We start from the raw sequence: 27,995 nt of genomic DNA on the forward strand, positions 1-27,995 counted from the left end.
TTTTTTTGAAGGAGTATGTATTGACCTGTATTGAAATATTACAAACATAATTCCTTTTTTTTTCTTCCTCTTATCCTTCTATTTTTTCTTCCTCTTATCCTTCTATTTTTTCATTCCTTTTTCTTTTCTTTTCTATTTTTTTTCTTTTTCTGTCAACTTCTGAAATATTACAAACATAATTATTCAACCCCACACAACTCCAAACAATACTCTTTCAACCCTTTGAATAGGGCGATAACATTGTTTTTCACTTCTCAACTTGTAATGAGTTTTAAATATAAAAAGGATAATAGGCTCAAGGGATTTCAAACAAGGGATGCAATTATTTTAGGGTTGGCTTTTTTGCTATCTGGCTAAAAAACAAAAGAAAACAAAATTTCCTTTATCATATCAGTGTGCACAAGTAAACAACAGCATCAACAAGAGTCAATTCAAGTTCTAGAGACCAACAAACATAAGTGAATCACACAAGAAAGAAAGAGATGGATTTTTGTATGTTATCCATATAAGGCTCAAAGCTTACCTGGGTTAATGATCTACTGCTAAAGATATACAATTTAGAGTCTAGTCCTACCTATCGTACTAAAAATGCAAAGCAAATTTTTCACATCACACCACAAGACTTTATTCAAGAGAACTAAGAAAAATACTCATAATTGTAACTCAAAAACCAAGGAAAAAACATGCAATTTTTATTTATTTTAAATTTTAACCAAAAACAGAGAAAAACTGAAAACAAAACAAATAAATGGTTCCCTCCCCCACACTTAAAACATACATTGTCCTCAATGAAAGAGCATAAATATAAAATAAGAGTGAGAGAAAGGAAAGAACACACCCGAGGAGTCAAGGCGGATAAATGATCGCATAAGCAGCCTTTCCCAAAGAGAGCTCTTCTACAGTCTCTTCTTCCAAAGTCGGGTTCTCATGGAGTATGTTTGGGTAGTGTCCATTGACCTTGAAATTTTGATTAGTGCATTTGCCTTGTATTCCAGGATCAAAAAAGTATCTTCGATAAGTAAAAGTGTTGAATGGACACGTGAAAGTGATCTCCTTTTTCATAACATCAAGAATTAAAGGATTACGGGGCTGCCTCACTACTTTTGTTTCATTTTTAAGTGAGATCATATGCATACATATGGATGAGCTAATATCACGAGTGTCAGTCAAGATCCATCCAATTCCCTTCTTATATTTTTGCTTAAGTTGAAGCTTTGATGAATAATATGAATCCTCAGGAAGTGATTTAGGCTCTAAAGAATGTGGTTGTTCAATGGATGATATGTTTGGGGCAGCCGGGATGTCGAGAGCTTCAACTGCATAAACAAATTCATGGACAAATTCACTTGTAGGAAAAATGTTACCCTGCAAGGCAGCATCAATCTCAGCACATACAACATAAAGTTTAGTGTCAGTGCAATCATCACATGAATAAACATCATCAAACCCATATAGAGATGGAAAATCAAGTGAAAACAATTCAGAAAAAGTGTCATCAACCAACTCAGAGATCAATTCAATATGAAAAACAGAATGCTCCTCCAAGGGATGTTTCATGGCATCGAAAATGTTAAATTTTGCGACAATGTCACCAAATTCCATGGACATGGTTCCATCGTCGACATCAATTTTTGTTTTTGCCATTTTCATGAACGGTCTGCCTAAAATGATGGGAGATATGCTTGAATTTGTTTCTCCATACATGTCCAGAATGTAGAAATCTATAGAAAAATCAAGTCATTAGCTTGAACAAGCACATCTTCCACTACTCCAATAAGGCGAGCATTGCTTTTGTTTGCCAGTTGAATGATTAAACTTGTATGCTGCAAAGGACCAAAATCAAGGTTATTATAAACAGAAGCAGGCATAACATTAATTCCCGCTCCCAAATCAAGCATGTAATTTTCGAATTTACTATCCCCAATGGTACACGGAATAACAAAAGTTCCTGGATCCTTGCACTTTTGGGGTATGGCCTGATTGAAGGATGAAACAGTAGCTTTTTTAGGTGAATATTTAGGCTGGATAAGGGCTGAAATGTTTCGTCCCAAATTTACTCTCTCATTGCCCTTCAACCTTCTCTTACTTGTGCACAAGTTTTTTAGAAATTTTGCATACTCTGAAACCTGCTTAATAACATCAAGAAGCGGAATGTTTACCGCCATTTTTCTGAACACATCTAAAATCTCTCTCTCCTTGTCTCCATCATCAGTCCTTTTATTTTTCAGAATTCTATGTGGGAAGGGAACTGGTGGCATATACTTCTTCTCTTTTTCTTTTTCAGTTTCTACCACAACAAAGGGTTCAGTTTCTATCACAACGAAAGAAGGTTCAGGTGTTACCTCAAGATTTTTTTTATTTTTTTCTGGGGTTGGTTCTGTTACCTTCCCGAATCTCAACGAAATTGCACTTACATTAGTATTAGGGCATTTTGGATTCACAACTGTTTGGGCAGGAAGTTGGTTTGATCCTTGGGCTTGCTGCATGGCATTCATCGAAGTGGCAAGTTGTCCAATATGTGTCTGCAAAGTCTGAATACTGGAATTTATTCGTTGCTGAAATTAGAGATTGTTCAGAGCCATTTGTTTGACAAGATCCTCTAATGAAGGTCCGGAAGGTGCAGAGGTGGAGACTTGGGGAGTGGTATATGGTTGTGGCAGGGGTATGACTAATTGTTGTTGGGTGGGCTGCTGGTTTCCATATCGAAGGTTTGGATGGCTCCTCCAATTGGGGTGATATTTGTTGGTGGACAAGTCAGGAATGTTGTATCCTTTCTGATTGTTGATTTGGTTGAAAAAGTTAGCTGTATATGCTTGAGGCAACTGAGTGACTGACTCATCTTGAAGAATAGGACATGTGTCAGTTGGATGTTCAGTAGAAGTACAAATACCACACAACTCTGTTGTTTGAGGTTTACTCACTACCATTTGTTTCACTAAAGAAGTAAGCTCTTCAATTTTGGTTTCTAAAGCCTTGTTGGAAGAGGAAACATGAATGTCATTACACCTTTTATTTGGACCATAGAATTATTTCTGGTTGTGAACTGTTGGGAATTGAGTGACATGTTCTCAATCAGGGCTTTGGCAGCAATTGGAGTTTTATCGACAAGTGCTCCACAACTAGCAGCATCAAGAATGTTTCTATCCATTGGTGACAATCCCTCATAGAAATACTGAATAAGCAGTTGTTCGATAATTTGATGTTGAGAGCAGCTGGATACTAATTGTTTGAATCTCTCCCAATACTCAGCCAATGACTCATTTCCCTGTCTAATACCACATATATCTTTTCGGATTGATGCAGCCCTGGAGGCAGGAAAGTATCTCTCTAGGAAGACTCTCTTCAAATCATTCCAAGTCGTGACAGAATTCGGCTCAAGATAATATAACCAATCATTGGCAGCACCCTGTAGTGAAAACGGGAAGGCTCTCAGCTTGATGTGATCTTCGGTGATTCCTTCAGGTCTCAATGGTGTAGAGCAAACAACCTGAAATTCCTTAAGATGCTTATGCGGATCCTCACCTGCAAGACCACTAAACCTTGGCAACAAGTGTATTAAACCAGACTTCAACTCAAAAGGAACAGTAACATCAACATATCCAATACATAAACCATTGTAATTCATATCAGGAACAGCAAGTTCTCTCAGAGTTCTTTGGTCAGCCATATTAAACTCAATAGAAAAAAATCAACTAACAATGAGAAAACACATAACTAATTCAGCAATGCAGCAACAAATAGGAAAATACCGACAATGTCCCTATTAAGAACAAACAATTGAAATATGTAAAAAAAATTATTAAAATAAAAGGAAACAAATACAACAACACAAAAATTAATCTAATAACGTCAATTAAAATTTTTGAGAATTTTTTCGGAATTTTCAGAAACTATCAAAACAGAAACAAAATCATAAAAAATAGAAAAATAAGGAGTTTCGGGTTTTTAGGATAACTTCCACTATTTAGTTTCTAAATAGAGGCTTTTGATCCTTGATTTTTTCTTAATAAATCGACAAATAATCAGAATAATCTGAGATGATTTTCTTAAAAACAGATTTATTTTTCCTAAACCGCAAAAAGACCCGAACACAAGAAAGTTAGGGCAAAAAAAAAATGTTAAAACACAACACCTATGACTATAATAATAGTTAGACTATAATGATGGTTAAAATCTACACGAATCCCCGGCAACAACGCCAATTTGATCCGCTGTCGCGCACGGGTCAAAACGAGTAATTAGAAAATTGTAGTTTAGCGGAAGCGACAACTCGAGTATCGTATCGCAAGGATTCTTGTATTATTCTTAACCTAATGAAATCGATTTAAGGGGGGGTTTACGTTTTAGTGGTCGATTTAGAAAACAAAGCAAAAAAAGTGATTAAAATAAGTGATTATAAAATAAGTCAATCTACTGTTTTCGGTTTCCGGCTAATCACTGGTTTTTACCTACCAATTCTCTAAGCAGCTTCGATCTCTATTCGATTCAAATTTGATTGACAAGCGCAATAGATATATGATAGATTTATATTCTTATATTCCGAAAGCAAACGGATAAATACAATCGTGAATTAAGCAAACACGATTTACAAACGCAATTTAACGACAAAGCGACGAAAACGACGATTAATAGTTAGGAATGCAATCATACGAATTTAATCAAAACCATTCCACAAAATACAGATTAAGCAAATGTAATTTCATAGAATAGAATTGAAAGAGAACGAAATTAAATTGATAGAATAAAAACCTCAAAGCCTTAGAAATTCGGTTACAGCAAATTGACTCTAGGAGATTAGTTCCTCTTCATGATCGCACAAAAGCAAAAAGTTGTTGTGAATAATGTGTAATTGCTACAGTACTGCGGCTGCCCTTTAAAACAGAATAAGGGTTTCACTAATAATTCAAACTGGGCCAGAAAACCTAAATTCGGCCCAACAAATGGCCCAAAAGAAAATATTTCCTAAAGTACGAAACTTCAACGAATTATTTGAGACATCTTCCCTCCTAATTAGCTTTTGGATTCAACATAAAAGTTGTAGCTTTTTCTCTTAGCTTTCCAACGCATGTTAGAACTTGCAAAACGACATTCCGTAGCTCAAGTTATGATCCGAACAATGGACAGATATCAAATAACCGCTAAAACTGAAAATAGCAAATAAAAATAGATTAAAGAAAAACATGAACTTAAATCTAAAAACATAATAAAATAGTAAAATAAGCAAAATAAATTAGATAAATGCACAAGTATAATTATAGAAGAATGTGCATCAAAATGCACGGATCAAAGAGTCAAGCCACTAATAACCATAATGAAAGAAATTAAGACCTACATATGCTAGAAAAATGGACAACCAATAGGATAAAATTTCAAAGAGACAAAAATGGATCCAAAAATAAAATTAAAGGATAAAAAAAAAGTTACTTTACCTTTTAAATATCAATTAGAGATAATAATGAATGAATTAAAAAGTTTCTATTTATTACTTTGTCAAATTTTGCATGAAAACATTTTTAAAAATTAATATTAGTATTAAATGAAGCTAATCTCTTCTTATTATACTCCTTATTACTTGGCGACAATTTCAATTACAGTTAAACTTACCAACACGTTTCGCCCCATTATTTCGACACCTTTTAAGATTTCAATGCTTTTACATTCTTACGCATCCCTCTTCTCTTTCTAACCCACAAAACCTTAAACCTTCTTCAACAAACAAAGCTACTATTTCTGTTTTTCTTGTCATTTGCACTAAAAAAAGGTTTATGTTCTGTGATAAGACAAGAGAATGAGCATTAAGTTGAATTTTTTGTTGTGTGTTTCATTTTTGTTTTTGGAGTGTTGTTTGGGTAGGTTTTTGGTGGAGAAGAATAGCTTAAGAATCACTTCTCCAAAATCGTTGAAAGGTTCATATGAATGTGCAATTGGAAATTTTGGAGTGCCTCAGTATGGTGGAACATTGATTGGTTCTGTGGTGTATCCAAATGTGAATCAGAAAGGATGCAGGAACTTCACTGATTTTGATGCTTCGTTTCAGTCTAAGCCTGGAGTTTTTCCCACCTTTCTTCTTGTTGATCGTGGAGGTTAGAATTTTATTACTTCTTTTAATCTCTTATTGCATGTTAGAATTGGTAGTGAGATTGGTGAAATCATTGTGGTATTGTGATTTTGTTGAAGTTTCAAAGTGTAGTTTCGCCGAAATCGTGATGGTTCAGAGTGATCATGTCAATGACATTGTTAATCTTAACATGCAAATAATGTTTGTGAATCTCATAAGTGTTGAAAAAAGATTAATGATTTGTAAATTATTCAAGATTTTTGTGGTTGGTTTTGCTTGAATGATATGGTTTTGCTTGCTTGATTGTGGTGTTTTGAATATGTTGTGCATTGGGATTGTTTTCTTTTCTTCTATGCTATTTATATAGTGAAGTTACATTGAAAGTTGGTAGGTTTTTAAAACTTGAAGACACGATTACATTCTTATAATTCGATTACATCCTAATAATTCGATTCTAAAACTGTCAAAAGGGGTAGCGGCGCAGCTTGTTGTCAGTTTGCCTTCTATTTCTGTATAAGCATTCATTAAAACTGCTAAAGGAACTGGTTTCTAAACCGTTTTCGTAAGATATAGCACTTCTCTATTTTTAAATCTATTCACTGGTGATTTTGGTAGATTGCTACTTCACTTTGAAGGCGTGGAATGCGCAAAATGGTGGAGCAGCGGCTATTCTTGTAGCTGATGACAAAGAAGAAACACTAATCACGATGGACACTCCTGAAGAAGGGAATGTTGCAAAGGATGATTATGTGGAAAAGATTAATATTCCTTCTACTCTTATCAGCAAATCCTTGGGGGACAGAATCAAGGAGGCTCTCTTGAATGGTGAGGTTGTTAATATAAATCTTGATTGGAGAGAGGCTCTTCCGCATCCGGACGACAGAGTTGAGTATGAGTTATGGACGAATAGCAATGACGAATGTGGTCCAAAGTGTGACAATCAAATTAATTTTGTGAAGAGCTTTAAAAGTGCGGCTCAGCTACTTGAGAAGAAAGGGTTCACTCAATTTACTCCTCACTTTATAACTTGGTATTGCCCTAACAATTTTCTCTTAAGCAATCAATGCAAGTCTCAGTGTATAAACAACGGGCGATACTGTGCTCCGGACCCTGAGAATGATTTCAATAAAGGGTATGATGGGAAAGATGTCGTTCTTCAGAATTTACGACAAGCTTGCTTCTTTAAAGTCGCAAATGAAAGTGGAAAGCCGTGGCAATGGTGGGACTATGTGACCGATTTTTCAATCCGTTGCCCAATGAGAGAGAAAAAATACACCGAAGATTGTTCAGATCAAGTTATTAAATCTCTTGGTAGGTTGAGCTTTTTATGCCTCTTTGTATACACCTTGCATAATGCTTTTTTATTTCACATCATTCTAAGATATATATGCCTATCCCCTTCTTCTCTTCCATTTACTTCTCAGGTGTTGATCTTGAAAAGATCAATGACTGTGTTGGGGATCCTGATGCTGATGTTGAAAATCGTGTTCTCAAAGCCGAGCAGGATTTACAGGTTAGTTTCCTAAAATGCAAAAAAAACAAAAACAATTGCAGTATTCTTTTTTGTCCACTTTTTTCGGTCATTGTGTTGTTTCATGATTGTATTGCATTTTGTTCCAACTTTGGTCTCAGATTGGCAAAGAGTCTCGGGGTGATATTACTATACTGCCAACTCTTGTTATAAACAAGAGACAATATAGAGGTATGAGCTATGTAGCACCGACACTTCTGAAAAAATATGTGTCCGTGTCAATGTCTGTGGCGGACACCTGCACCGACACTTGAGATTACGTTTAATTTATTCATTTTTTCAAATTATTATCGGTGTCCCCATGTCAGTGTCGGGGTCATTTTCGGGGTGTCCATGCTTCATAGGGTATGAGGTAGCTTCTGAAGAAGATATCCAACCAATATTAAATTTTACTTTAGAACTAAAGTTTTTAACTGCTTTTAGGTAAGTTGTCAAGACCGGCAGTTCTCAAGGCAATATGTTCAGGTTTCCAAGAGACCACCGAACCATCAATTTGCTTAACTTCAGGTCTTCATTTCACAAATTCTTTAATTTCAAATTTTGGTAATTGATGATGTGCAGTAACCAGTTAAGAATTTTCTTGATTTTGATCTATGTAAAATCATAAATGAATAGAAAATTGACTAATTGATATTCGATCTTGTTCAGAAGCTAAAAATGTTACTGATTATTATTGCAGACATGGAAACAAACGAGTGTTTGGAAAACAATGGTGGCTGCTGGCAAGATGAATCTTCTAACATTACTGCATGCAGGGTATTTGGTTAACTAAACCTTGTCAGGCACATTATTGCAAAAACTGTTTTGCGTTTTTGGTTCTTTTGATTTTAACCGTCCGCTTGTGTTTTTCTTATTATAGGACACTTTTCGAGGAAGAGTGTGTGAATGCCCTATTGTAAAAAATGTGAAGTTTATTGGGGATGGATATACTCACTGTGAAGGTAAATTTATATTTTGAATTCAGATAAAGTGCTCCATTCTCCATTCTAGATTCTACATTTCTGAAATCCATTAAATAGTGCAAAAATTAAACACAAGCCTAATGAGCTTCTCAATGTAACTTTCCAAACAAAACAATTTTAATATCTTTTTCTTGTTTCATTCTCATTGGAAATTTGAATTTCTTAATAGCTTCAGGAGCCTTAAGCTGTGAATTCCACAATGGAGGTTGTTGGAAACAATCCCACGGTGGAAGGCTTTACTCTGCTTGCCATGTAAGCTATCTTGTTCATCTCTTCTTTTGTACACGATTTTAGTTACGAGGGGTGGAAGTAAGATCAATATGCTACATATTATTAACTGTCACATATTTCCTTTTTTCTTAACTGATAATGCAGGATGACTATAGAAAAGGCTGCGAGTGTCCGTCAGGGTTCAAAGGCGATGGAGTCTTGTCATGTGAAGGTACTTACACATCAGGGAGAGTTGCTACTTCGGAGTTCGGACCAGATTCTGGCAGTTGTTTTGAACATGCTACCATCTATTCCTGAAGTATATTGTCGTTAACATATTGATTATGTTGCAGATATTGATGAGTGCAAAGAAAAGCTGGCCTGTCAGTGTCCACAATGCAAATGCAAAAACACCTTTGGGAGTTACGAGTGCAAATGCAATAGCGGTTTGCTCTACTCGCGAGAGAATGACACGTGCATTGGTGAGTCTTCTATTTTTTCTTTTTCTATCACTTCCAAAACCAATGATGTGAATTGTGAGGAATAATCTGCCTCAGTTTTTCTAATTATAGTAGATATTTTTTAAGAATAATGTATTTTATTCTCAATCATTTGGTATTATTATTTATAAATGCAGGTAGATTTACTTCTTCTTCAGTGGCGAGTATTTGGATGATTATCCTTGTCGCGGTTATTACTCTTTCGGGAGGATATGCCTTTTACAAGTACAGAATCCAGGTAAGATTGTTGCAGGCTTGTTCTTCTAACAGAATAGTTGAAATATTTTGGTACAAACTAAGTGTCGCAACCTCGAGTCGAGTAGGATCACATGAGCGGAAAAACTCATCTCTCAAGAGTTTGAACTTGAGATCACTGACATTACATATTTATATGCACATTTATTCACTGCCACTGAAACTGTTTTTTTTCTTTTATGCAGAGATACATGGACACTGAGATACGAGCAATAATGGCGCAATACATGCCCTTGGATAATCAACCTCTTATTATTCCTAATCAAGAAGTTCATCATGATATCTAGGAGATGTTAGGGGTCTTTTTCTGAGAAGAATATTAGTCTTCTGAGAAAGATAGAGGTGATTTGTTTCTTTAGCTATATCCCTTTTGTAAAGTTGAATAATGTGGTTGTGAACTGTCCTGATTTTCTTGAGGTAGGTGTAGTATTTATATGAAATTTATGTTCTTTTACCTCCTGATTTGTCTCTTCATGTTGCACTATATTATGCTCAAGTGTGGACACTACTTAAATAGAGTTAAGTCCAATTCTCTTGCGAATTAAAACAAATTTAAATTTTTTATGCAAAGTTCAAAAATTTAAGCCAAAGTTTGATAACTTTGAGTTGTGTAACTTTTGTTTTAACAAAGTTGTTGAGTAACTTAAAAACTATGTGTTGTATACATCAATTTAAAAGGTGTTGAAGGAAAGATAAAAATTGTTGGAACTATTAGGATTTTTAAGAAGAATGAAGAAGAAGAGAGAATAAAAGAGAAACTATATTCTGAAAAAAAAGAATTTTATTACGAAGTTGTTGTATGTTTGATTTACAATGTCACATGTATATATAGCCAATCACTATAGTATTTGAAATGCTTACATACTTTGACAACTACATGTTGTATATTGAATACAACTAACTCCTACTCTACTATCTTTGACTAAGTTGTCTATAACTAGTTCAATTATGCCGAAGACAACTATATCTAATACAACTAAAACCATGAATTACTAGCTTCCAACACACCTCCTGGTTCATGTTTTCTAGGCTTTTATCCCAATGCTTCTCTTCAACTCATCAAATTTGACTTTCATCAGGGGTTTGATGAGTATATCAGTTAGTTGCAGTCTAACTTACAATGTTCAAGCTCAAGTTTTCCTTTATTTACTTGATCCTTAAGGAAATGATACTTCTTCTCTATGTACTTACTTTATCATGATACACTGGTTGATTTTTCAGATCGATAGTTGACTTGTTGTCTACAAATAATTTCAATTTTTAGGTTTCATGATCTTGAGCTTTTCGAGCAACATCTCTATCAATACTATGTTGTATAAGATGCAACTACGTATTCGGCTTCACATGAGGATAATGCCACAATGCTTTGCTTTCTTAAGTTCCAAGAGATTGGTGCTTCCCCAATCATGAATATGTAACATGTAGTACTTTTCTCTCCATCTTGGTCTCCATTAAAATCTGAGTTAGTGTAGCCATGTATCTCTGCATGTGTACTTGTATTCTTTTGTCTTGGCATTAACATACCATGGTTGATTGTTCCATTTATGTATCTTAACACTCTTTACTACTGTGAAATGACATTCTTGTGGGTTCTCCATAAATTATCTCAACAACTCAACACTTTGACAAATGTCGAGTATGGTATTGCATAAATACCTAAAGGATCCAATGATTTGCTTGTAAAATGTTGCACTTACAAGCTCATAATTTGTATCTTTTCTTAATTTTTCTTCAGTCTTTAATGATGTGACAATTTCATTACATTTGCACATCTTGAACCATTTCAAGATGTTTTGAGCATACATATTCTGGTGCAAAAACACTCCTTCACTTGTGTTGTTAAACGCTATCCTTAAGAAATATGAAAAATTCCTTAGTTCAGACATTTCAAATCCATGTATCAGTTAAACTTTGACTCCTTTTATTTCTGCTTCATCTTCACCTGTAATCAATAAGTCATTCATGTGCAAGTATAAGATGACTCGATTGAGCATGCTTGCATTGTTGACATACACTCCATGTCCTGTGACACATTTTGTGAAACCTGCTTTGATCAAAAAGCTATCGATTCTCTTGTTCTAAGTTCTTTGGGCTTGCTTTAAATCATATAGAGTCTTCCTCAATCTGTACATCTTTTGTTACTGCCCTTTGATTTTAAATCTTGGTGGTTGACTGACATATACCTCTTCTTCCAATGGTATGTTCAGAAATGATGACTTTACATCTAATTGATGTATCTTTCATCCTTTGAATGTTTCATTCGACACAACAATCCTGATGGTTTCCAGCCTTGCTGCAGGTATATAAACTTCTCAAAGTCAACACCATGTTTTTGTAGAAAACCGCTTGCCACTAGTCTTGTCTTATACTTAGCAATTTCACCATTTGGCTAACTTGTAGACGCACTTCACATCAATTGACTTCTTGATTGACTTTTCGACAAGCTCATAGGACTTGTTCTTCTCGATCGCCCTAAGTTCTTCTTGCATAGGTGCCAACCAATATGAATAATTCATGGCTTTATCCAAACCAATTGGTTTTTGATTCAGCCATCATCATCAATTCTCCTATGAAGTCACCATCTGCGTCGATTGCTTGATCTGGAAATCTCTCATACCCGGTTAGCTTTGTTGACTAAGTTCTAGTTCTAGCAGATCTTCTAACATTTTGCTCAAGTGGTTGTGGCTTCAGTTTGTTTGTGTTCTTCAAGCACTGTTATGATTGTATCTTGCCCATGTCGAACTAACCCCCGAGTCTAATTCCACCATTTGCTTTCGTCCACCAGAACATATTGCTCACTAATTTATCATTATTTGGTGAATACAACTTTTATGCACCAATTGAATGATAAACTATGAGCATCATAGCCTGACTTCAATCATCTAGCTTCTTCCTCAATTGCTCAGTACATGCCTGAAACACATTGATCCAAATTAGGGGTGGCAAAACGGGCTACCAGCCCCACCCCGCCTTAATCCCGCCAAAAGGATTGGTAGGGCGGGCAAGTCCGCCAAGTGAAATTGGGCTTAACACTCTAGCCCGTCCTGCCAAGGTGGCGGCCCGCCTGTTTATTTATTTTTTATTTTTTAATAGATTAATAGGCTTATTTTTACATTTCAATTAAAATTTTCACTTATTTTTTAGAATAATTTTTTATAAAGCATATTTTTAACAAAATTTACTTTAAAAATATTGCATATATTCACAAATAAATGTATAAAATAGAACCATCAACAAGTATTCGAAAACTATAGTTCAAGTATTAACCTTCAACGGATTAATATAAATATTTTGAGTGCTCATAACTAAGTTGGTGGACTGACGGGTCAATCCGCCCCTTTTTTTGGTGTGCTTAAGACGGAGCGGACTTAAAGTTGGACGGACTGAGCGGGTAGGCGGGCATAAAGTTCCAACCCAAACCACCATTTTTTTACGGGTGCGAGGGTCGGCACGACGGGTCACGACCTATTTTGCCACCCCTAATCCAAATACTCTAAGATGACTAACATTTGGCTTTACTCTTGTCCAAGCTTCATAAGGTGTCTTATCGAATATCTTTTTGATTTTACATTTGTATACTACTGTCGAAGTTGCTTTACCCCAAAATCTCTTCGGCGCTTCTTTAGCTTTCAACATACTTCTGGTCATGTTTAGTATACTTCTATTTCTTCTCTCAGTTATACCATTATGTTAAGGTGTATATGGTGCAATGACCTCATGCTTTATACCTTCTTCATTGCAAAATCTTGCAAATTCTATAGAGGTGTATTCACCTCACCATCAGTTCTCAGTTTCTTTAACTCGCATTCACTTTAGTTCTCGACATGCAATTTAAACTTCTTGAATTGTGTGAATACCACACTCTTTTTTTCAATAAGATAAATCTACATATATATGGTGAATTCATATATGAAGTTTAGGAAATATCAGTTACCTCCATTTGATCTTACATCAAAAAGTCAACACTCATCAGAGTTAACAAGCTCTAGATTTTGCTTCGACTTCATAGACATGTCATGTTTGAATGTGTTCCTAGCCTGCTTTGCTTTGCAGCACTCCTCACACACCTGACTTGGTTCTTTCACTTGAGGTAAGTCATGCATCATCTTATTCAACTTGAGCATACCTAGACCTCTAAAGTTTAGATGTTCATACATGTGATGCCATAGGCAGTTCTTGTCTTCTACAACATTCAAAGTAAGACATTGATGATTGACCATGTCGATCTTAATTTTGAAGGTTTTGTTATATGTCAATGATTCTTTCAGGATCATCCTTCCTTCACCATTATACACTTTCATCTTATTTTCTTCCAACTTCATGTTATACCCTTTTGCAAGTAATTGACATATGTTTATCAAATTACTTGTCATCGAAGGTACATACAATACATTAGTAATATTGACCCTCTGACCATCTCTTCTCACCACAACTATGTTTACTTTTCCATTTGATGTGATATGTCTGTCATCTGCAAACCTGATCATTTTCTTAATCGATTCATCTAGCTTGGTGAGCCAATTTGTTATGTGGTTGTTGTATCCTGAATCTAGATATGACATATTAATTTGTTCATTCTTTGAATTAGTATTAGCCATGAGTAGCATATCATTAGAGTCGCTTTCTCCAGCATGTGCGCATTGCACTTCTTCATTATCTTTGGCACTTGATTCCTTCTTTCTCCGACAATCTCGAGCATAATGACCAAATCATTGACAGTTGTAAGACTACGCCTCCTTCATAGCGAATTTCTTCTTTGAATACTTGTTGATCGTTCCTTTCTTGGTCGAATCAGAGTGATTTTTTTAATTCTTGCTTTAGTTCTCATCATTAGCAAGATTATTTCTCAACTTCGCCTTTTCTTTTCCAAACTTCTTGATGAATCTTGCTTGCAGTGCTTGTTCTGCCACTTTCTCTTTTTGTGAGTTTCTTTGCTTCAATCTCATCTCATGAGCCTCTGATGAAGCTTGAAGTTCTTCCAACTTCATCTCAGCTAGGCTCTTGGACCATTCGATATACACTACAATATAATCAAAGCTTGTAGCCATAGATCTCAACATCTTCTCGATCTTTTGTAAATCATTGATTGGTTCACCACGTGCATTCATCTGATTGGCGAGTAACACTAATCTTAATAAGAAATCAGCAACTAATTCATCATTTTTCATCTGTGTTATCTCAAATTACTTTCTCAGCGTCTGCAACTTCACCCTCTTTAGTTTTTCATTTTTCATTGATACCAATTTGTTGGAACAGTTAGGATTTTCAAGAAGAGGAAGAAGAAGAAGACGAAGAAGAAGAAGAAGAAAAGGAAAGAATAAATGAGAGAGAAACTATATTCTGTAAAAAGGAAATTTTATTATGAAGTTGTTGTATAGGTGATTTACAACGTCACTTGTATATACAGGCAACCAAACATATTATTTGTTAACTATATGTTGTATTCGACTTTGTCAAATACAACTAATTCATACTCTATTATCTTCGACTAAGTTGTCTACAATTAACTTCTACTCTACTATCTTCGATAAAGTTGTCTACAACTACTTTAATTATATCGAACATAACTACGTCGAATACAACTTTCATATTAAAATCATGAATTACTAGTTTCTAACAAAAACTATTTTTTTTTGTATGAACACTTACTTTTATAACCTGTGACACCTACTTCTAGAGATATTCGTGTTTCATAAATTGTTTTTATCTTTTTTTCACTTTATCAAACACAAAATCATGGTTTTGTTTAAAAATTTTGGAGGGTAACTAAAAGGATTAAATAATGAAATGCAAAAGAATTGAAGGATTTTAGATGAGATGGTTTTGAAGGGTTTATTTTTTTTTTAATAACACAAACCTCCTAAACAATTTTATTAGAGAAGAACTTTGTGAGATTTTGGAGAAGTTTCATAAATTCTTTAAATTTAATTTATGTTGTTATAATAATTTAAAGGGTGTAATAAATGTATGGTCCCTTTAAATATATTAAATTTATTTTTAATTTTTTAAAATATTTCTTTTAAATATTGGTCTCCTTAAAATCTTCCGCCAATATTTATCGTCTCTTTAATTAATTCTAACTAACCGAAATTAACTTGACACTTTACGTAATATGTAACATTTCACACATGTGATATTGAGAGGGTTGTAATGTAAATGATATGGTTTTAAAAAAATTTAAGAAAAAAAATGTAATTACTATATGTTATAATTGTTATTAATTCTATTTATAATATATTAAATCAAAAGTATAATCTATCTTCATTTTGCAAAAGATAAAATCACTATTGAATTTCTATTGAGGTTAAAGATTCAAACTCTAAAAGATGTAAAATTTAATTAATCTAACAATTACTTATTAAATTTGATATATATTGTTTTTATAAACCTTGTAAACACTATTTTTATTTTCCTTGTAATTATTTTTAAAAATTTATAGAAATTTTGATATATCTTATCCACATAATTTCTTAAATTTAGATTTTTCTTATTTTGAAAAATTGAATGTTAGAGTACTTTTCATCGTACTATTTACAACAAAGAACATTCTCATAAGAAGTTGATTGTTGGTTTTAATATTTGATTTTCAAATCACATTATAAAAACTTAAATACGATATAATACTTATAATATTTGACATTCATATATATGTCGTAGTTCTTCTATTTTAATTTTATTATTGAATGAAAAATGTGTATGATTTATTTTGGAATTGTTATAAAATAAAGAGAAAGAAGATAAACGTTTAGAGAGAAAGAGGAGAATGGTTTCTTTTCTTATTTTGTTTTGTGTAATAGTATACAATGAGATTGGTCATATTTATATGACATCATATAGACAATATAATAAATATAAATTGTTATAAAAAAGGAATGAAGTTATTTGGGAGACAAATCATTCATTATTCATAACACGTCTTGGATGTTTGTTTTGGATATGCCTCGTTAAAACCTTACTAGAAAAAATTAAGTGGAAAAAAATCTAGTGAAGAAAAAAGAGTACAATATCCTTTTTAAACTAAATTCATTTCTCTCATCATTTGAACGATTGTTTCTTCGACGTTGAAGACCAATCATTTGTACTATTTGGTTAAAAGTTCTACTTGGGAGTGACTTTGTGAAATGGTCTGCAAGATTATCACATGAACAGATTTGTTGGATGTTTATATCACCACTCTTTTAAAGATTATGAGTGAAAAAGAACTTTGGAGAAATGTGTTTTGTTCGGTCTTCTTTAATGTAACCATATTTCAATTGAGTGATGCATGCACTATTATCTTCATATATGGTTGTTGTATTTAATTTTTTCAGAAGATAAACCACAAGTATTTTATATATGTTGACTTAAGGATCTCAACCAAACACATTCTCGACTTGCCTCATGTAATGCTAAAAGTTCTGCATGATTAGATGAAGTTGCTGATATGGTTTGTTTCACTGATCTCCATGAAATTGTTGTACCACTGCATGTAAACAAATAACCTATTTGTGATCTACCATTATAAGGATCTGACAAGTAATATGCATCTGCATAACCTGTTAATTCGAATTTGGATACTTTGGTATAAAACAAACTCATGCCTATTCTACCTCTAAGGTAATGAAGTATATGTTTTACTTCGTTCCAATGTCTTCGTATAAGTGAAGAAATATATCTTGTTAATAGATTGACAGCAAATGATATATCAGGATGTGTATAATTAGCAAGGTACATTAGTGCTCCAATTTCATTGAGATATGGTACTTCAGGACCAAACAATTCTTCATCCTTTTCTCGAGGTCTAAAAGGATCTTTCTCCATATCTAATGATCTAACAACCATTAGAGCAGACAACGGGTGACATTTGTCTATATAGAAGAGTTTTAACACTTTTTCTATATAGTCTTCTTGATGTACAAATATTCCTTTGTCCAAATGTTCAATCTGTAAACCTAGACATAATTATTTCTTTCCTAGATCCTTCATCTCAAACTCTTTCTTTAAACAATTCATAACTTTTGGAAGCTCTTCAGAAGTTCCAGTAATATTTATGTCATCCACATAGACAACTATTATTGCTAATTCTTTTCGTGATATTTTTATAAAAATACAAGGACAAATGAAGTTATTTGTATATCCCTCTCTAAGCAAATATTCATTGATACGGTCATAACACATGCGTCCATATTGTTTCAGTCCATAGAGAGACTTGTTCAATTTTATGGAGTAGCTTTCTCGAGATCCAAAATTATGTGCATCTGGTATATTGAACTCTTCAGAGAGTTTCATGTAAATTTCACTATCAAGTGAACCATACATATAAGTTATTACAACATCCATCATTTGCAAATTAAGCCCTTCATGTGCTACAAGGATTGTTAAATATTGAAAAGTGCTTCCATCCATTAAAGGTGAATATGTCTCATCAAAATCAATTTGAGGTCTTAGCGAAAGTCCTTGAGCAAAAAGTCTATATTTGTATCTCACAATTTCATTATTTTCATTTTGTTTTCGCACGAAAACCCATTTGTATCCAACTGACTTCACACCTTGAGGTGTTCGGACTACAAGTCCAAAAACTTATCTTTTGTAGAGTGAGCTTAATTTTGCTTCAATTGCATCTTTCCATTTTGGTCAATCCTCACTTTGCCTACAATTTTTAATAGACTTGGTTCCCGATCCTCTTTGTCATTTATCTCATTTAGCGCTATATTTTATGCAAAAATATTATCAATGTTGACTTCGTGTCAATTCTGTTTTATTCCATTTTGGACATAATTTATTGAGATCTCTTTATTTTCATGAGTTTCAGGTACCTGATCAATCTCTCCTAGATATGAAATGTTTATTATGTCTGAAGATTCTTTTAGATTTTCTATATCCTCACTTGGACCATCTTTATTATTAGCTCCCTTTCATGTTCGAGGATTTTTATCTTTGGAATCGATTGGTCTGCCATGTTTCATGTGACGTTGAGACTCGTTGGATTATCCAATAGGGATATCCATTTTTATTGGAGCATTTGCAACTGATATATATGATTTAGTCACACCTTTTGGATCAGTGAATGCATTTGTAATTGATTTGCTGAGATTTGCAGGTGAATTATCTTTTGAACTTCTAGTTCACATTGTTTTGTTCGAGGATCAAGACGAGATAATGATAATTCATTCCAACTGATCTCTTTTTCCAACTTCTTATTCTCTCCCCCTAATGCTGGAAAATTTGATTCATCAAAATGACAATCAGCAAAAAGAGCAGTGAATAAATCTCCTGTTGTTGGTTCAACGTACTTTACAATAGATGGAAATTCATATCCAACATATATTTCCATCCTCCTTTGAGGACCCATCTTAGTGCGTTGTGGTAGAGAAATTGGAACATACACCGCACATTCAAAAATTATTAGATGGAAAATATAGGTTCTTTACCAAAAACTAATTGTAAAGGGGAAGAGGTGTGGTAACTTGTCGGCCTGATGCGAATCAATGTTGCAGCATGCAAAATTGCATGTCCCCAAGCAGAAACTGGGAGTTTGCTTTTCATAATAAGTGATCCTACAATTAATTTTGTACGTTTAATAAATGATTCTGGAAGTCCACTTTGTTTATGAACATGTGCTACTGGGTGTTCAATGTCAATTCCAATAGACATACAATACTCATTAAATGCTTGAGATGAAAATTCTGCAACCTTATCAAGACGTATTTTCTTGATAGGATAATCGAGAAAATGAGCTCTTATTCGAATTAGTTGAGCTAGCAATCTCGCAAACGCCTGATTGCGAGTTGACAACAAACAAACATGTGACCATCTAGTTGATGCATCAACTAAAATATAAAATCTCTAAATGGTTCACATGATGGGTGTATTGGCCCACAAATATCACCATGTGTACGCTCTAAAAAACTGATAGATTCATTTCCAGTTTTTATTGCTCATGCTCAAATTATCAACTTCCCTTGCGAGAAAGAGTTGCATGAGAACTTATTTGATTGAATAATTTCTCGACTGATTAATTGATGACTGCATAAATTTTCAATTATTTTTCGCATCATTATATAACCGGGATGGCCCAACAGGTCATGCCAAATTAGAAATCTATTTATATATATATATATATATATATATATATATATATATATATATATATATATATATATATATATATATATATATATATATATATATATATATATATATATATATATATATATATATATATATATATATATATATATATATATATATATATATATATATATATATATATATTAAATCCAATGCATCAAACTATCTTGCAACACTTCAACTTCTTCTATGCCACATCACTTATTTTCCTTTGTGGCATCTCTCAAAATTCATCTTCAATTTTCAAAAGGTCAAAATATATTGTTTCTCTCGATAAAAGGTCATGGGTTCGAATCCAAACAAATGCAAAAATACAATTACCTAATATTTGATTATTAAATTTATTTATTTCAAAAAATATCATACTAATTTACTCACAATAAATTTATTATTACTCCAACTAAATATATTATTCAAAATTTTAAAAATAAAAGAGATGTTGAGATCCACACACTTTAAAATATTTTTTGTTTTCTTAAAATAATAGCAACAAATGAAACACTTGAAAAATACTTTTAATCTTAAAGTATATATTTCATAATTTTCATGGTTAAATTACTCTCATTTGATCTAAAAAGATATTAGAGAATGCAACACTCTTTATCGAATCTATATATTTATTCTCTATATTTTTCTTATCTTATTAGACAAATAAATTAAAGAGAAACAACAAAATTCTCAATTTCTCATATATATATATATATATATATATATATATATATATATATATATATATATATATATATATATATATATATATATATATATATATATATATATAATTAAAATTTGACATTATGGACATAGATTTATAAAGCTATTGAATGCTTTATTAGATAATAATTAAAAATAAAGTTTAATTTTTATTTAAGATTAAAAATAAATATATGTCTTATAATTAAATATTTAAAAGAGAGATAAATATTAAAAATAAAAAATAAATCAATTGGGATATCTTTTAAAATTATTTCAATTTATAAAATAAAATCTTATATGTCATTCTCAAATTACAAATATACAGTTTTTATTCGTAATTAATTCATATTACTGTCTCATTAATTTATAATAAAATATTATAATATAAGTTTGTTGTTCATATTTTCAAAATAAAAATTCTTAACATATATAAAACTCAATACGAAATAAATAAAAATTAATTAATAGCAGCGCATCGCGCGGGTCTCAATCTAGTTTATCATTATTTATAAGTTTTTAATTAATGGTTGTATGTGCTTCAATTGTACTAATATAAGTGTAGTACAAGCCAGCGAATAAAGCCGGTAGCTTTTCCATTACACATTTCGTGTTTGAATTGTGTTTTGTAATACAAAGATATTCAATACCTCCATCATCTCTTATTTCAATATGGTATCCATTTAGGCTATAATATATTTGAAACTTAATAAGTTTCTACGAGACTTGGGGAATATAATGCATTATCAATGTGCAATATTGTTCCTCCACGTAACAACACATTTGATCTTTCAGAGCCTTCAATTATTTTTGAGGTGCCATATATAGTACTGAATCAGTCTTTCGATTCACTAAATTAGAGAAACATCTTTTATTCTTGAGAATTGTGTGAGTTGTTGAACTATCGACAAGGCACACATCTTCATTATTGGTGCTAGTGCCAATATTCATTCTAAAAACAACAATAATTTTTAAATATAAATTATAAGTGCACTTTAAAGACACAAGTCATTTAAACAATAAATTATGTAAACAAATAAGTAGAAAACACACTTTATTATTATTATTTGAAAAGAAAATTCAAAACATCCATAAAAAGAAAATCCAAAACATCCATAAAAGGAACATTCAAAACATCCCTAAAGACTTATTATAAGGTGTTTTGGAGCACGAAAACTGAGTCTAAATCATTGCCTTTCTATTTTTCGGTGATTTTTCATAAAGATTAATAAGGTGCTTTGGAGCACTAAAAGTGCGACCCCAGTGACTTTTTCCTCCACAACAATAGCAAGTATTTTCATTGGTTTTGCTACTCTAACCCCTTTTTCATTCTTTTCAATATTTTTCCACTTCAGGTGGAAAGACGTGTTCTTATGATTACCATTGTGATCATGATCAAAACCAAGACCATGAGCATAATTATGACCACGATCATGTGCGCGTGCACGGCTGCGACCATGATTTTTCCCATAGTGATCGTGCTTTGCTATATTCACTTATGGGAATGGAGTTGTACTAGTGGGATGAGCCTCGTGATTTTTCATCAATAGTTCATTATTTTGCTCAATCACAAGAAGACAAGATATTAGGTCAGAAGATTTATTAAATCTTTTTTCTTGATATTGTTGCTGGAGAAGCACATTGGAGGCATGAAAAGTGGAAAATATTTTTTTTAACATATCTTCATCAGTTATTTTTGCTTCACATAGTGTTAGTTTAGAAGTTATTCTAAACATTACGGAATTATAATCACTTACACTTTTAAAATTCTGCAAACGTAAATGCATCCAATCCTATCGAGCTTTTGATAGGATAACTATTTTCAAATTTTTTCACGGGACATGTAGGTCAGTTACGGTAAGATATTCATTTTTAATGTCCTTATGAAGGTGACAGCAAAGGAATATCATGGTTTTTGCCTTTTGCTTATCAAATGATGTATTTTCTTCTTAAACAGTATCGTTGCGACCTTATGCGTTTAAATGAATTTTAGCATCTATAGCCCATGTCAAATAGTTCTTTCCCGAAATATTAAGAGTCTCAAAATCCAATTTCGTAAGATTTAACATTCTTAGTTCTATCATAAATTAAAATAATAAAAATTAGATAAATATTAAATATTAAATATTATAATAAAATAATCATCATAAACACAATATTAAATATTAAATATTATAATGAAATATTCAATATGAAATAAAAAATAACTTCATAAAATATGCGTGAAAACACTTTTCTTAGATGAATCCATAGAAAAAATTAAAAAATTTAACATACCATTATACAACATCAATCAAAAATCACTAATTAATATATATATATAAACAATCTGTAATTTTCGTAACTCAATATATAAACACAAATTTGAATCATCAATGCTAATTATTTAATTTCTCTACTCTTTATTCTTTTGACACAATGGTTAATTTGTAAATTCCAATAGAAAATAACACAATAATAAACTCGAACGGTCTTAAAATTATCTATTAAAAAATATCAAATTAATAACAAAATATATCCTGCATTTTCCTTTTAGTTGTTATTAGATTTAAAATTTAAACTGCTAACTCGATAAAAATCATGAAATAATAATACTTCATATAAATTTTATTCTTTTGACACAATGATAAATATAAGAATTTGCAAATTTTGATATTTTAAATAACAATGATACACATCCCATAAATATTTTAGAAGACCGATTTTAACTAAAATATCAAACTTCCATCTTTATTAAAAAAAAATATTCCCCTTAAACAAAATAGTTAGTAGAGCGTTACAAATTCTTCAGGAACTTTTTCTATCCTTCAAGGATGTTCTATAAGTTCTTCAAGAATTCGAAATGTTTTATAAATTCTTTAGAAATTATATAATGTTATTTTGTTATACTATATAATGTTATTTTCCTATATGTTCGATAAATTCTTCAAAAACATGTATAAATATTCTTTTGCTATCTTTTAGAGATGCTCGATAATCTTTATTAATTTTCTTTTCTAATCAATATATTATAAATAACAGATAAAAAATATATATTATAAAAAAATTCTTTTCTAATCAATGTATTATAAATAACCGATAGAAAATATATATTATAAAAAAATAATAATGTTACATTACAACACCAACAGATTTTTTCAAATTTTGTAGCTTCGTGGTGATAATATATTATAAAATAATAAGAAATAAGATAAACTTTAAAGAGAAAGAGGAGAATTATTTCTTTTTCTATTTCATTTTGTATAAGAGATCATATAGATAATATAATAAGAATTTAATTGATCATTATTATGATTCGTCAACTACTCACCTTTGTTCAACTATTAATAAGCAATAGCGAGCTTAAACAAGCTAACACTCATTTACATCCTTTGTTTGGGAAAAAGAAACATCCCAATATAGTTACTTGACAACCCCATGCTTACTTTATTATGGAGTGAAGAATCAAAGAAGTCATTCATTAGTTTTCAAAAAATAAATAAAACCAGTTCATAATATCCCACCTAAAAGAAAAGTTCATTCATAAATCATCATAATTATACACTAGAGTACTTCTAAAGTATATCAAGATTTTCCAGATGCTCAATTTTTTCATGCATGAAACCGTAACCCTAGTCCTCCGCTACGAGTCTTGACAACCCGGCCACAGAATATCAAAGAAATAAATAAATCACCAAAAATTTACTATGACAGTCTTCATGCATCTTCTGTTTTTTTGTCTGATCTTCCAATTGACACTGAATGGCAAAGAGGAAACGATTACACTCGTTGTGTAAAGGGAGGATATGATGAAAAGATTATTACTTTCTTATATGTTCAACTGAACTTTATTGGTACTAAGAATATGATATCTATAAACTGAATAGGCTAACCTTATCACTGAACTAGTTTCCTGCTTCACCTTCCAAGTTTGAACCTTTTTGTGGTTTACCTTCCAAAACCAGTCTATAGACGTAAAACGCCGCTACCGCACCACTGCAAATGCCAAACAAAATTGTTATTATACATGAAACAACAGCAAGTGGCTGAGATTATCGATAAGGGTTTGCATGGGAAAACGCTGGAGTAATAGAAACTCTAAAATGAAGATAAAAACTATATATTTGTAAATAAAACAATAATGAAGTTTCAAGAACCTGATCAAGGCAGTGAAATAAGTTGATCCCTGGAAAAGGAAACAAGAACAGGTAGTTATCAGAAACATATAGCATTTTTATGAGCATGAAAAATAGAAATTTTTGACAAAAGTTTAATACAAACTATCTCTTACTCTGCCAACTGAGTTAATCTCCCGCAGAAACAAGATAGTTGCTATTGCTGCAAGCCCAACAAGTAATTTAAAATCAGATTTGTTACGGAGAAATATGCATAATTGAAAAAAGAAAACTACTAATCAATAAAAAATAGAAACATCATGATCTAGAATAGATAAGTGCATGTTAAGTATCATTGGAATGTAAATAATGAATTGTTTCAACTCAAATTATAATATATTTGATCACATTTTATTGAGTATTTAAGCTTTTGTTAACAAAAGACAAATTAAAGCAGAATTTAAATCCTAAAATATGCAACATTTTCGTCAAACAAGTACAAGTCAGCATTATACTGTTTAAGTTCAGTATGGCTAATTGCCATTTCCAACACATACTAGTCAGATTTTATTTTATTTTTAAAAAGAGAAACAAGATCAAAAAAGTAAAAACAAATTAGAATTGGTCAAACCCAATAAATTAATTGGAACTTGTAACTATGTTTATTATTGATCTCATGCAAACATATTTGTTATGTTTACAAATATTTTACATTCAACTGGTATGATTCCACAATCCTACAGTTCAACACTGTTACCCAATCATGTTCAACCGAAAAATCATTTCTTGGTGCGGTTGGTATAGGATCGCCGTGAAAACTCGAAGACTTGGGATATTGACATGCTTCTGCAATTCGGATGTTCACAATAATGCGGGTCTAGTGGGTGGCCTGTAAATTCCATCCCCATTTTAACCTAGTCTCACACCTTCCTTCTCAAATCAAACCTTTGTCAATCTCAATCCCCCATTCATTCCCTCTTTGTTCCCGACCAGAAACTGTATGTGGGTCTGTTTTAGTCTTGCATTTTTTTTATTTCTGTCTGTTCCTCTCTCAATTGTAGAGCTGAAATTTCTGTCTTTGCGTTTCGATCTCTAGAATCTTGGGTCTGGGCCGGTTCTCATTCCCTCTTCCGGTCACATCATGGGTTGCCTGTCATGGTGGCGCCGTAGGCCGCAGTGGCATGACAGATTTTCGCCCTTCCACCATCAACAACACTGCTGTGGGCGGACTTTTAACCTCATTTCTCCTGTCTTTACCTATGTTTACTCTACTTAGAATTGTTAATTTGTACATTTAAGTTAAGATGTTACCTTGTGACTTGTATGCAACCTATTTAAGGCCAATTAAGTTTTTGTGTTAATTCAAAGGTGGCCAGGGTTTAGGGTTTGTGGTGATTCAAAGGTGGTCACATTTAATTTTGCATTTCATTAGGGTCTTTCAACTCCCCGATTAAAGGGTCTGTTTGGTTGGCAGAAATAGGAGGGGTTCTGTTGAACCAAACAGACCCTAAATATTCTCTCTCCACTTCCAATCCTAGGTAGGAAATTTCATTTTTTTAAATCTTCGAGGACGGATGAATTTAGGACGAAAATTTTGTTGAAAAAATAAATTTAGCATTTTTTATTACATATAAAGCATATGAACTTACCTGTCTGGCCCTTCAAAGCTAGAGAAGAAGGCTGTCCTTTTTTATATGATTTCAAACTTGAAATGCTTAGAGCCAACAGACCACCGCCTAAAATCACCCCAAACCTTATTGCTGCAAGGCTTCCGGTTACCATAAAGGAAAGGAAGCCACCCAGAGATAGTAGCAAACCTGCAAAATAATAAATATTAAAAACTGATATTTGGGAGGTTAAAAGGGCAACAAGATCTTTCCATTCAGCTTAATAAAACCATATCATTAATATTTCTATATTCACTAAATTATTTAATGAGATGACGTCTGAACAATACAGATATTGAGGTCAATGAGCCAGTCCTATTATGGTAGTCAAAACCGATATCCAATATATGATTGGTAATGTGAGCAAAGAAACATTAACCGTGTGATACATCATAACACAGATCACACACTCCCTCTAACATAATATAAATAACAACAATACTTAAATCATCAGAAACAATTATTTAAAACTTGCATTGAAAATGCATAACAAGGTAATTTACAGCTCAAAAATAACAGACTCATAACTTTAGCTAAAGAAACAAGTTAACAAACACTAAATAGCATGGCGGATTCTGTGTCAGCCACCATAGGCAACCATAACGCTGTATCACTATGGCAGGTTTTTGGCTAGCAGCCATAATCTGTCATCCGCAATTGATAACATTGATAAGAACTTTATTAGATGATAACTTTCTTCAAAATCAATATAACTCCTCATCCATAAACGCATCTAAACAGTTTCTGCTTTATGTTAGAAACCATATCATTCATATTTCATAAAATAAATTTCCATCTAAAATACATTTACCATACAACACGCATAATCACATACCATAGGGTATCCCAACATAAAAATCCCTCACTCCAGAAACATTGCTAAGATCATCCTCCGGGGAAGTAAAAGTCTCCACAATCTCCTTCACCTCAGGCGAATTCTCCGCAGCAGAAGACAAATACTCTTTCCCTTCTTCCGTAATTTCCTTCGCCACAACACTCAAATCATGTTTGGCCTTATCAGCATGTATCTTCAACTGCTCCGAAGTATCCTTCAAAATAACGACCGCCTTCTTCGAGTACAATTCATAAGCCTCTTGAGAAACCCCTTGAACCTTCAAAGCCTGTTCCTTGAATGTATCCAAAGCCTGCTTCCATGCTTCCTGTGATTCCTCCTCGGAACCAACATCAACATCAACATCGTCATTCCCCTTCTCCACTTCAACTTGACCATGATCCTACACAGTTCACAATACACATCAGCAAATTCAAATTCAAATTCAAATTCAAATTCATGATTCTAACTAATAATAAGCCACAATGTTTTGGGCTCACGGAGTCGTGTTCCGGCGCGGCGAAAGTGACGGTTAAGGGTTTGGGTTGATGGAGAGCATAACGGGGAAGGGAGAGTTTGAAAGTGCGGTTTTTGAGTAAAGGGTGAAAGGTTGGGAGAGAGGGACGGGAATGGTTAAGTTTAGGGTTTAAAACAGAAACTGAATCCATTGTGAAACTCATGGAGGCCATTAGGTTCAGATATTGAAAGGGGCGAAGGGAACGAGAATTTTGGTAAGGGTTGGAAGAAGGAGTAAGAATCAAAGTAAAGGGAAAAGAATAATGGAAACCGAAATCAAAAGAAGGGTTTATGAAATGAAGTAATGTGAATTTCTTTTTTGTAGGTGTGGTTTGGAAAATGCAGAGGAAAGTTTGGAATAATCGGTGGCTTGGTCACGTGTTGTTGTTTTTTTTACTAGAACAATGTTGGTTTTTTTTTTTTTTGGAGAGTAATGGGTTGGGTTTTATTTATTTATTTATGAATTGAATTTATTTATTTTGTTGAAAACTAGAGGAGGCGGAGTCGGCAGTATCCAAACAAAAAATGAGATTGCAAATAAGGTCAATTCAATACTCGTCGTTTGGA

The 27,995-nt window shown here is 32.6% G+C and overlaps 3 protein-coding genes across 4 annotated transcripts; 1 reads left to right on the top strand and 2 right to left on the bottom strand.

The window, feature by feature from the left end:
• The first annotated feature begins 5,609 nt into the window (after positions 1-5,609).
• On the top strand, positions 5,610-10,942 carry LOC127127296 (vacuolar-sorting receptor 1). Of its 2 annotated transcripts, XR_007805306.1 has the most exons (13): positions 5,610-6,083; positions 6,674-7,369; positions 7,483-7,571; positions 7,691-7,760; positions 8,013-8,096; positions 8,269-8,345; positions 8,449-8,530; positions 8,721-8,803; positions 8,927-8,993; positions 9,115-9,243; positions 9,399-9,499; positions 9,702-9,858; positions 10,781-10,942. XR_007805306.1 is itself a non-coding variant. In XM_051056446.1 (12 exons), the coding sequence occupies exons 1-12, from the start codon at positions 5,789-5,791 to the stop codon at positions 9,801-9,803; spliced, it is 1,875 nt and encodes a 624-aa protein (XP_050912403.1). In that variant the 5' UTR covers positions 5,611-5,788; the 3' UTR covers positions 9,804-9,970. The 2 variants fall into 2 exon arrangements, 1 of the variants encoding a protein (XP_050912403.1); XM_051056446.1 differs by lacking the exon at positions 10,781-10,942 and having other exon boundaries at positions 5,611-6,083; positions 9,702-9,970.
• Positions 10,943-14,333: 3,391 nt separating this feature from the next.
• On the bottom strand, positions 14,334-17,337 carry LOC127130997 (secreted RxLR effector protein 161-like). The gene is made up of 2 exons (XM_051059946.1): positions 16,894-17,337; positions 14,334-14,624 (listed from the first exon to the last, which is right to left on the bottom strand). The coding sequence occupies exons 1-2, from the start codon at positions 17,335-17,337 to the stop codon at positions 14,334-14,336; spliced, it is 735 nt and encodes a 244-aa protein (XP_050915903.1).
• A 6,486-nt stretch (positions 17,338-23,823) lies between these two features.
• On the bottom strand, positions 23,824-27,816 carry LOC127127297 (protein FATTY ACID EXPORT 3, chloroplastic). Its single transcript, XM_051056447.1, has 7 exons — positions 27,413-27,816; positions 26,916-27,315; positions 26,063-26,230; positions 24,590-24,636; positions 24,456-24,484; positions 24,192-24,294; positions 23,824-24,056 (listed from the first exon to the last, which is right to left on the bottom strand). The coding sequence occupies exons 1-6, from the start codon at positions 27,599-27,601 to the stop codon at positions 24,204-24,206; spliced, it is 924 nt and encodes a 307-aa protein (XP_050912404.1). The 5' UTR covers positions 27,602-27,816; the 3' UTR covers positions 23,824-24,056; positions 24,192-24,203.
• Positions 27,817-27,995: the final 179 nt, after the last annotated feature.

The sequence above is a fragment of the Lathyrus oleraceus genome, chromosome 3 (genome assembly GCF_024323335.1).
Source record: "Lathyrus oleraceus cultivar Zhongwan6 chromosome 3, CAAS_Psat_ZW6_1.0, whole genome shotgun sequence".
Lineage (NCBI taxonomy): Eukaryota > Viridiplantae > Streptophyta > Magnoliopsida > Fabales > Fabaceae > Lathyrus > Lathyrus oleraceus.